The sequence below is a fragment of the Pteronotus mesoamericanus genome, unplaced genomic scaffold, assembly GCF_021234165.1.
Source record: "Pteronotus mesoamericanus isolate MK-2021 breed Mesoamerican mustached bat unplaced genomic scaffold, CSHL_Meso_final contig_457, whole genome shotgun sequence".
Taxonomy (NCBI): Eukaryota; Metazoa; Chordata; class Mammalia; order Chiroptera; family Mormoopidae; genus Pteronotus; species Pteronotus mesoamericanus.
The window spans coordinates 111,238-123,298 of NW_026555168.1; the positions used below are offsets into that span (position 1 = coordinate 111,238).

Sequence of the window (12,061 nt, forward strand, 5' to 3'; positions counted from 1 at the left end):
AAAGGAAACATAAACCGTAACACTTACGAAATACCCCCCTGATCATCAAGTTGGTAATGCTTCTGAACAGGTAGGAGCTCTTGCTCATGTTCTTCGTCTGATGTCCCATCAAAATTCTGCTCATTTATTAAGGGCATCATTACATCCATATCTTCAAAGAGAAAAACAAAGTACTTCACTATTATTTTAAAAAATAGGTTCTGGCAAGTATAAATTAATTTTTTTAAGTAGTACATAGCACTGGCGCTCATCTTTGCTACTTCTACCCTATATTAATTCACATTAATACCCCGAGTTTCAGTATTCTTAAAAAGAAACAACTAGATTTATTTCCTGGATATTCTGTTTGGACTAAGCAGAGCAAAGTGAAAGGTAAATTTTTTCTGCTTTGTCTGCATGAGGTTTACAGTAAATGATCATAGAATTATGGGATAAGAAATGCAAAGAAATAATCAAATGAATTTTTACCTCATTAGCTTCAAATCATACTATACATTGAATAAATAAGTAATAATTGTATTTTTAAATATTTAAATTATAAAGCTATTCCAATCATTAACATTTTAGTATCAAAATTTTCTTTATCAATTTCTAGCATGATTTTGCTTCTGTGAGGAAGAAAGATAACACCAGCCATCAGTGTCTGTCTTGTTCTAGTAAAATTCACTAAATTCAGATTTATTGAGATGACTGGTATGCATTAGCGAAGTCTGAAGTACAGGATATTTTAAAGACATGAAAGTTTATTCCATTCAAATACAATAAACCTATAAAACAGGGAGCTGGAACAGCCTAAATGATCTAGTTGAGAATAAATGATTGATATATAACTTTTTATTTTGGAATAATTTCAAATTTACTTTAATTTTTCAGGAACAGTACAAAAGCCCTGACCAGTGTGGCTCAGTAGGTTGGGTGTCCTCTGCAAGGCGAAAGGTTGCCTCTTCGATGCACCGTCAGGGCACACGCCTGGGTTTGAGGTTCAGTCCCCAGCTGACTGATGTTCTCTCCCTCTCTTTCTCCCTCCCTTACCCCTTCTCTAAAAATAAATTTTAAAAAATCTTTAAAAAAAAGATTTATCACAATGTATTAAAAAAGAATAGTACAAAAAAACTTCTATGTATCCTTTACAGACTCACCAATTTTTAACATTTTGCCACATTTGCTTTTTCTCTCTCAAATGTTTATCACTTTTTATAAACTACTGGAGAATAGGTTACATATATCATGCCACTTTACCCTATGTATTCCCTAATAACAAAAGTATTTTCTTGAATATTCACATTACAGTTAATTTAGGTAATTTAATACTGATGCACTACTTTTATTTAATCTACATTCCATATTCCAATTTCTCAATTGTGCCAATATAGTTCTCTTCATAGTTTTTTCAGTGCAGGATCAAAGTACTACATTTAGTTGAGTTATTACTCTTGTCACTTATGTCATTATGGCTTTTATGATGGCCTCAGTTCTTTTTTTCTTAATTTTTTATTGTCTAGTTTGTCAGTTTTTTAAATTTAGAATGTCTTTATTAATATGGTAACTACTGTCCCCTATTAAAAAACAATGACATTTGTCTTTCAATCTGCCAAGCTGGCTAAAAATTCATGGGTCTATTTTACATCACATGATATAGGATGCAGGATGCTAAAATCAACTTAATAAGCATTAAATAATTTCACACATATACAGAATCTTGAATAAGTGCTTAAAATTATAGATGAACATTAATGTGGGCACATGGATATTCAAGATACACCAGTGAACTTAATAGAAGATGTGTTTGCACTGATTTCTGGTAACCAACTTATTTTCTGTGAATCTTTAAATATCCAAATCCAAATATTGCAGCTCCGAGAGAAGGGCTTTCTTTTTTTGAATTTTCTCCAACCAGTTTTTTTTTTTCCTAGCTGTTTGCTTGTTCCTTCAATTGTTCAACTGCTTTCAGTTTCTTCTTCAGGTTTCAGATTTTTTTTGTCTATCTCAAGGTCTTCAAAAGTTGACTGGGAGTATTTTGTGCTATGCTCTGTGGGGCCGGAGTAGGTGCCAAATCTGGACTCATCACTTCTTGCTTCCCGCTTTGCAGCTTTCTCAGCTTAATCTTACCTTTAAATTTTAAGGGCTGTTTTTGATAATGGTTTACCATTTCCTGATTATGGTTTCATATTCTGAGGTGGCTCCTCCTGCAGTTTAGAATTGGTGATTGGTTCATTTTTTAAAGCTGGGAGCCTATAAGCTGTTGTAACTTTACACTCTTCATTGAGTATGTCACTTGACTTACCATGAACTGCATGGTAAGTTACTGCTTTTGCTGGAGATATTCCATCGAAAAATAGGTGCCAAGAAACAAGTCATAATTCTACATGTGATGGAATATCATACTTCTGCAAGACAGAGTGAGTATAATTCCAGACTTTGTGTCTATTACGAACACATAACCTGGGAACACAAAAGGCTGTTAAAACATGCTCACCATCTGGGCATCAACTGTAATACAGAGAATCAAAGGCCACTAGTTTAGAAATAAGTTTGTAGTTTTTAACATTCCACACTTTGATTTGTCTCCTCAGATTTCCAAATCCAGCCAGTACTAATAATATGCCCATGAGGACTATAGCAGGCTGCATTATGAGGACTAGTTCCAAAGTCAAACACAGGGTCACACTCTAAGTTAAAAATTGCCACGTTGGCAGGCATAAAATAAAAAACAGCACCAAACTCAGTAGAATTAAAATTCCAAACTACATCATAAATCAGGCCATTTTTTGGTTAATTGCACTATAGCACTTCTCTGTTTGCTGCAACGTAGTACAGCATTTATTATTCATTGTAGGAAGTTCCAGTCTTGTCAACAACATCTGCACTAGCTGTTACCAACACAGCAGATATTTTTATTCCATAGCATTGTAACCTTATCCACCTCAGAGACCTTTTTTGGCTAAAGCTGTATGAGCCCATCAGAGCTGGGATACTGATACAGTCTAACAAACGAAGCTGCACCCTTACTTCCTGGAACCTGGACAGCCACCTTGTGTGGCTGGGGGATCCAGATAATCAATAATTTTTTGATAATGCAATTTATTTGCAATTGTATTGAAATTACTGTTTTCAAAGAAGTGAACTTCAATGTTAACATTTTGGGCACAAATAGTTTCATATTCTGATCAGGATGGACACCAATTTTGCATATTTTTTTCTGACTTAAAGACAATGTCCCAGTTTCCACATCACAAAGTTGGGAATCCCAGCTGTGCCATCTTTGAAAGTAGTGTAAGGCTGCCACATTGCCAGGACAGTATTTTGGGCAAGAACACAAGGCAAACCGCCTTTGGGAGACTGAAGAGGTGCAGGAGTCTCTTGTTAGTAACACTGATAGTATTTATTTTTTCTCCATTGCCCCAGGCAAACAAGGTCTTATCCTTATTAAAGCTACAGTCTTTGCAATTGTTCCCAGACTTCTTTGGAAACACTGTGCTTTTTGTAAAATGTGGTGGTCCACTCACCAGGTACAGTCCTTCCTGTACTGTCAGGAGTGGTGTACGTGGTATTGTTTCGTCCTGGAAAAAGCTTGTCAGTTTTAAATGGTATCCATCACCTATGCAACAATTAATGGTCTTATTCTACTTCTGCCATTCTCTGTCTCTTACTCCCTCATTTCTTACTTGCATTCTTTCTACTTTGGCAATATATATGATGCTTTACACACTGTTTTCCCAATCATGTCCCCATGCGTGTCTCAGACTTACAGATACAATCAATATATTAAATGTTTGCTATCAGTCCTCTGCCAGTTTCCTCAGTCATCCCTTGGCTGGAAGAGGTTCATCCTTTTGTAGGATTTGCATCAGAATGACCTGCAAGGCTTGCTAAAACACAGAGTGATGTACTCTGCCCCAAAGCTTCTGATTCAGCAGGGCTGAGGTGGGCCTGAGAAAATACGCATTTCTAACAAGTTCCCAGGTGATTCTGATGATGCTGGTCTATGGACCACACTTTGAGAATCACTGCTGTAGTACTGGGTTGGCCAGAAAGTTCATTTGTTTTTCTTTTTTCCATAAAATGGCTCTAGTAGCACTTAGTTGTCTTTAACTTCATTTGAAATAATTTTGTCAGGCAGTATTGTGACAGCTGTCGTACCAGCATACATTTTTTTAAAAAACTTACCAAAACTGGTGAATTTTTGTATAGCCATTTTAATATTGAAGATAGAAGAAACTACATAACATTTTCAGCATGTTATGCTTTATTACTTCAAGAAAAGTAAAAATGCAACCGAAACACAAAAAAACAGATTTTTGCGGTGTTATGGAGAAGGTGCTGTGACTGACTGAACGTGTCAAAAGTGGTTTGCAAAGTTTTGTGTTGCAGATTTCTCCACAGTAGGGCAGGCCTGTTGAAGTTGATAGCAATCAAATCAAGACATTAACTGAGAACAATCAAAACTGTGCCATCCATGTAGGAGATGGTCAACATACTCAAAATATCCAAATCAATAAAGTTACTGGTGAAAATGAAAAACATGTCTTTTATTTTATGGAAAAAAACTATACAGACTTTTTGGCCAACCCAACAGATTTCTCAGGAAGGGTTTATGTGCACAGTACTCCCTGAGTTTTTGCCTGTTTTAAACTATTTTTCTCCAGCCTTGATACAATGGACAGCATGATATATCATCTTTGATGCACACGTTCTATTCTTGAGTTTCTTGAAAATGCTCCTCCACTCTTTCCTTGCTTTGTATGCTACTCTTGAGAAGTCTGATGCCAGACTAATTTTCTCAGTCATTATAATTTGTTCTTTTTGCTTGAGGGCCTGAAGATTGTATCTTCAGGTTGAGTGTGCTGAGTCAATTTTCCCAGAGACACAGTGGGCCTTTCTGGTATGTAAATTTAGATTTTTTTCTCTTATTTATGGAAAATTTTCTTGGGTTATAGCTTTAAATATTTGCTTAATTTAAATATTTTGATTTTCTTCTTTAGAGGTTGTGTGTTGGGTTGTCTTTGCCTATCTTCCATTTCAACCACTTTCTCTCTGACCCTTTTGATGTCTTTCTTACCTCATTTAAATTCTTCTTTGAAATCCCACGGCTCCTATTAAATTTTCATTTTAATATATTCTCCCTTGGATACCTTGTAATTTATTCTTTACTTATGGTTTTTCCTATTGCTAGGCATTTCATGGACAGAGATCCTAGTTGGATATTGTTCTGTCCTGTCAATATAGTGAAGTTAGTTTATTTAATGAATGATACTGACTTACTAGGTGGCTATCGGGAGTAACTAGCATGTCTTCTGGTCCTCTTTCATTTTTGCAGAATCTTCTGTTTCCCCCCATTTCTTTTTTCTTTCTCATCACTCTGTGTCTCTGAGGGTCTTCTCCACTGACTTTTTTCTCTCTTCCTCCAGAAGCAATGTTTTGCCAAGGCTGCCCTGTCTATTCCTTCCCTGTACTTGGTGCTGTGAATTACAGCTTCCAGACCTTTTTATTTAGACTTTTAACACTTTAGTTTAAACATTCTCATTCTGAAGTAGATTTTCACTGTGCTTTTTCCAAAGTCCCTGCTCCCTTCTCCTCTTTACTGCAGAGATTTTGAAGCCCTACCTTCTCACTCTTCATGCTTGCAGCAGTAACAGAACTCTGCTTGCAATCTATTTATTTTTCTACTCATAGATAATGTGAAGTTTATAGAATCCTTGGTCTCCTAGTAATGCTTAAAGAATACTTTTGTAAATGGGCTTACTTGTGCTACTTGTTGAATTAACAGGTTTGAGGGGAGAATATGTGGAGAGACAAGGATTTAGGTCACCATTATACCAGTGCTAACTTGAAGTCAGCACAACAATTTTTCCTAAGAGTAAAGTTATGCTTTAAGATGTTAGAAGATGCTTTAGCTTTGTAATATATTTTGAAATCAGGATATGTGATCAGCTTTGTTTTTTTTTCAAGATGGTTTTGGCTATTTGAGGTCTAATACTGGCATAAAGATAGACACATAGACCAACGGGACACAAGAGAGTGCCCAGAAATAAATCTAAGCAAACATGGTCAACTGATCGGCGACAAGGGTGCCAAGAACACACAATGGGGAAAAAATAGTATCTTTAACAGATGATTGGGAAAATTGTATATACATATGCAAAAGAATGAAACTGGAGTTTTATCTTACCAACAAAAATCAACTTAAAATGTAATAAAGACTTAAATGTAAAACTTGAAACTGTAAAACTCCTACAAGAAATCAGAGGGAAACATTCAGACATTGGTTTTGGCAATGATTTCAAATCTATGACACCAACAGCATTGGCAACAAAAGCAAAAAATAGGTAAGTGGGACTACATCAAAATAAAAAGTTTTAGCACAGCAAAAAAAGAAGAAAAAAATCAACAGATTGAAAAACCAATGTATGAGGAGGGCCCCCCAAAAAACCCCAATTATCTTCTAGAGGATGGCCCCTTGTAGTACAGGCTCCACACACTAGGTGAGTATTTTAGGAACCCTTCTGTATCAATGTACCAGCTGGCATTGTTGTGAGAGGCCACGTTCGGTTTCAGTAAATTTTTTTGAAGACTTTCAACACATTTGCCCATTTCATGGTGGGTGATTTATGAGTGCACCTGCCCACAGTGGACTGAGTTTTCGGCAGTTTTTGACCAAAAATGGGATGACCCTTGTGTTCCACCCTCCTGTTCACCCCGTCTCACCTTTCGTTTTCCCGGAAGAAAAAAGTCCTCAAAAGGAACTGTTTCACCAGATGCACTAAGAGGCCTCAAAATCAAGTTCAAAAACTGCTTTGAGCAGTGGAAAAAAAAAGTCTCAATAGGCGTATTACATCAAATAGAGAGTACTCTGAAGGTGGCTGAAATTTAAATATGTAAGAATAAATACACAGTTTTTTATAAATAAATTTGATTTTTTGGGTCCCCGCTCATATGGTCATGCTTTGTTTTAACAGATTCTATATCCTTTTCTGTTATACTCTATACAAAGTGTGCTATGCTGTCAAACCATTGTTATTAGTGTGCTAGAGCTTTGATAACAAAGTACTACAAAGTAGGTGGCTTGAAAAACAGAAATTTATTTTCTCACAGTCCTAGAGGCTAGAAGTCCAAAATCAAGGTGTTGACAGTGTTGGTTCCTTCTGAGGGGTAAGGAGAGGAGGATCTGTTCCTGGCTTATAGATGGCTGTCTTCAAGTTCACAGGCCATTCTCCCTTTCTCTTGCTTCTGGCCTTTACATATACTATTTCCTCCTGAATCACACTCTGTTCTCTCATACCCCTCTTCTTTCCTTCCTACTTTATCGAACCACTATATTACTTACTCATCCTTCCGTGTTCCTTGACCCAAAGTTGGGCTTAAGTCTCTCTCCCACGTGTTTCCATAGCACCATACAACCTCCCTACTGCAGAGCTTGACACATGGTGTTATAATGGTCCATTTTACTTGTACATATTCTCTAACTGACAAGGAGGATGTCTGACTTGCCTACCACTGTGTCCTCAATACTTGAAACAAATGAATGAAAAAATGGATGAAAGAAAAGCAGCATGTTAAGGAAGAAATGTGATCACGTAATACGGTCACCTCCACCATGCCCTTCCCTTGATTATTTCACACTGTCACCTCCTCCTCCTCCTCCGCTTGCTCATTCCTCTGAGTGCTCACTGCCTGTCAGAGAGGTACAGAGTGAAAAATTACTGTGTTTTCTCTCCTGGAACCACCTCCATTGTAGAAAACCAGAAAGATGTTTATATGAAAGTGGTTAGCAGGATTTTATGGACTGACTGTTTCTGTCCCCCAAAATTCATTCATTGAAATGCCATGTGACAGCTGGGGCCTGTGAGAGATAATTAGGTTTAGATAAAGTCCTGAGGGCGGAACCCATGATGGGATTAGTGCCCTTATCAGAAAAAGAACATAGAGGTCTCTCTCTTTCCAGCATATGTGGACACAGCAAGAGGACACCCACCTGTAAACCAGGAAGAGGGCTCGTATCAAAAACTAAATCAGCTGGCATTTGATTTAGGACTTCTGCACCTTCAGAACTGTGAGAAATAAATGTCTGTTGTATAAGCCACCCAATTTATGGTATATTTATGTTAAAGCAGCCTGAGCTAACTAAGGCACAGGAGTTGCTTTTCCTGGTGCAACAGATCCTGATAGCTTACCTTTTGATTGGCTAGTAAGAAGGGCGACAAGGACTAAGATGGCTTTTATGCACATCAGCACTGCAGGCAGAGCACGCTACAGGACCTGGTGCAGGGGCACAATTTCTTCCACAAATTTTATTGGTTCTCGGCCCTTCTCGAGAGCCTCTATTAATGTACTGTCATTGCCTCTCAGCAGTAGCTCCTGACAACAGCCCGTCATTACAAAAGATCTATGCCTCCGAACTGAATGTAGTCAATAAAAGAGAATGTAATCATTTTCAATGCAGTTTCAGGAGCATTAATGGAGCCCCAATATATGTCAGGTACTATATCCTGAGAATAAACCAATGACTGAAACTAACAAAAATTCCTGCCTTCATGGATCTCAAATTCTAGTGGGGGAAGGAGACAATAAATAAGGTAAAACACAGATCACGCTAGTGTTAAGTGCTAAGGAGAAAGATAGGGATTGGGAGGGTAAGTTACTAATTTTAGAGAGGATAGCCAAAGTAGGCCTCACTGAGAAAGTGGAATTTTAAAGACTCACGGAAAGGCTCACAGTGAACAATATAGGTATCTCAAGGGAGAGCAATCAAACAATAAAGGCAATGGAAACAACAAAGGCAAGGCTCTAACCCTGTAGAGAGCCTGGTGTGTTTAAGTGGGAAGGAGGCCAGAGTAACTAGGGAGGAGTGGGAAAGGGGAGAGCAGTAGGCAAAGAGATCAGAGAATCATAAAGGACAGATGGTATACACCCTGGTAGACCAAGAGACAGGAAAGCCACTAAAATAGTGCTGATCAACAGAAACACAATGGGAGCCACAAACATAATTTTAAAAATTTTAATAACCACATTTTTAAAAAAGGGAAAAAGCAACAAGTGAAACTAATTTTAATACCGTATTTTACCATGTATAATGGGCACCATTTTTGCCCAAATTTTGAGGGACAAACAAGGATGCGCATTATACTTGGGTATAATGATTACATACCATGGACATAATAATGGGCATAATAATCCTGTTTATAATGTGCACAAAAATGTGGGTGCACATTATACATGGAAAAATACAGGGTAATCTATTTTATTTAACCCAATATAGCTAAAGTATTATCATTTCAACATGCAATTTACATAAGAGATTAACAAGATATTTTACATTCTGTTTTTCATACTCTTAGAAAAACAGTGTATATTTTACACTTACAGCTTATTTTAATTTGGGCAAACCATATCTCAAATGCACATATGGCTGAAGGTTACTATACTAGACAACACCACAGCAGAGAGTTTTGTGCACAGTGACCTGAGCTGATTTATATTTTAATCAGGATTTTTTCTGGGCCTATCTCTGCATGTGTAAAATGAGAGTAATAACTTCGACTTCACAGGGGTTTTATAATAATGAAATGAGATAATGTATATGAAGCACGAAGCCTAGCCCCTGGCGTATAGTAAAATAATAACCACTAGTTTTCTTCCCTTTCTTACATAATGATGTTAGAAGAAAATTAAGCTACACAGAATTTTAAAGTGTAAATCTTTGACAAGAAATTAATTTACTAATAATAATTAATAATTCTGAGCATTTATAAACTATAAACTGAGCATAAGACTGAGTATACAAAGATAAGCAAAATATGTTATGCCAGCCAGAAGGAAACATAGAGTAGTAGAGGAGACAAAAACTTAAAAAACCTAACATGGTAAAAACTTTAACCGTTAAACCATATGAAATAAAAATCACACATAGTAATTAAAAATTACAAAATCCAATTTACATTACACATAAAATCTATTATTTTCCAATATCTTGCTGTAATTTCTGGCCAAGTGCTGAACTGAGAAGCTCTGAAAAATGCTCTGTGATTACTATAGGTAAGAAGTAATAATACTTTATAAAATAAAACACTATAAAGCAATAAACATCAAACTACCTAGACCTATTTATATTTATAAATGGAAAAATTATAAATAAACACTAGCTTCTGTCAATATTATACATTGTATACATATGTATATATTACTGGTGCATACAACTGGAACATTCTTAAATTAGGCAGTGCTTGTATCTATCTTATATTGTTCACACTATTATTTCAACCTCAATTTCCTAACCTAAAATCAACCTAAATTTCCAGTTTTAATCAGAAGAAACAAAAATCACATTGATTTTTGCAATATGTATTGAAACCTTAAAAATACTTACCCTTTTCACCTAGTAATTTCACTTCTGACAAGTTAGTATATGGAGAAAAAGCTTTCTGCACAAAGATGTTAACTGAAACATTATCTACGTTAAAAATCTGAAAACAACCTAAATGTGCAACAATCAGGAAATTGCTAAATTAACTACACGGTGCATCCACTTTATAAAGTATTACAATAACATTAAATTATGGTTTTGAAGTCTGAGTAAAACAGACAAAAGTGTATCATATGCAAAATGGGAAAATGTTGAATAATCACAGTGTGAGTACAATAATGTTTTTGTTTGTTTTATTTTTGAAGACTATTTTTTGCTCAATGCAGAATTCTAGGTTGGCAGTTAATTGTTTTGGTGGTGGTGGTGGTGGTGGTGGTTGAGAGGGGAGCAGGGAGGGAGAAAGAAAGAAAGAGGAACATCAATATGAGAGGCAACAGTCTCTCGTACACACCTCGACCAGGGACTGAACCTGCAACCGAGACGTGTCCTGACCAGGAATCGAACCATTTGCTATGAGGGACAACGCCAAAAACTGAGCCACACCCGTCAGGGCTGCTTTCAGCATTTTAAAATGTTGGCTCATTTGTTGTCTTCTGGTGTCCATGCAATAATGTCTTAAAAAGTTAAATAAAAATGAAAGAAAAGAAATACATCAAAATGTCTTTCTCTGAAAAATGTAAAAAATAAGAAGAAAGTAATAAATTTGCATTACTTTACAACAGCAAAATAAAAATACTCATTTACTTATATTTTGGCAATGGAAAAACTAAAAGAAAGTAAAAAAAAAAGTTCCTTTTCTTAAAATAATATAATATTGCCACCTAAATCTATAAACTGGTATCCGTATAAGATGGGAACAGTAACTATTTTATTCATTTCTGAGGTGGAGAAAATATGCACAGCAAGAAACCTTCCAAAGGTCCCCATAGACTATGAAATAAAATGCAGACATTAAGCTACTTATAACATAATTTAAATTCTTTTGTAAATGAAATATTTGGTCATTGTAGAAAATCAGGAAATAGGTAGATAAGCAATATTTCGTAATTAAAATTACTTCACAACCCCCATCCCCAGAAATTACCACTGGTAACATTTTAGAGAATTAACAAACACACTCCCATATGTTCTTATTTAGCCCCATGGCTTTACATACTATTACTAAGCCAATGACTTCTGAATTTCCAGAAACTCACACTCATTCTAGACATAATCCAATTGCCTACCTGACCTCTGCACTTTCATGTCTAACAGACATGACAAACTTAACATTTTCCCAAACTAAACTTCCTGATGACCACCCAAACAGCTCCTCCTGTGGCTTAACCCATCTATGCTGGTTTTCTACAGCTAGGTAACAATCTATGGCTGTTGTCAGGAAGCCTCAGTTCCATATAACATGGACTCTTCTTTATGGCTGCTTACAGCATGGTAGCTGGCCTCCTCCCAAGGGGGTGAATCCAAGAGAGAGAAAGCAAGGCCCAATGCCAATTAGGATCTAGCTGTGAAGTCACACATGTTCACTTCCACCATAATCTACTCTTTAGGAGCAAGTTAAATTCAGCCGACAATTCAAAGGGAAGTAAATTAAGTTCCCCCTCATGAAGAGAGAAACATCAAAGAATATTATAAAACCACTATAGCATCTTAGTTGATCAAAATTCCTTGTCTCTCATCCAATCTGTCAGAAAATCATTCTGG

At 36.3% G+C, this 12,061-nt stretch overlaps 1 protein-coding gene and 1 pseudogene across 2 annotated transcripts in view; both read right to left on the reverse strand.

The window, feature by feature from the left end:
* Positions 1-12,061, reverse strand: part of SLC36A4 (solute carrier family 36 member 4) — a 48,736-nt gene that overhangs the window by 33,892 nt on the left and 2,783 nt on the right. Inside the window, exon 2 of one of the 2 annotated variants that reach the window (XM_054577695.1) lies at positions 28-151. In XM_054577695.1, coding sequence (XP_054433670.1) covers positions 28-151 — 124 coding nt within the window. Of the gene's footprint in view, positions 1-27; positions 152-12,061 lie in introns of those variants that run through there. The other variant, XM_054577696.1, reaches the window with a different exon arrangement.
* Positions 1,828-5,619, reverse strand: LOC129074005 (eukaryotic translation initiation factor 2A-like; annotated as a pseudogene).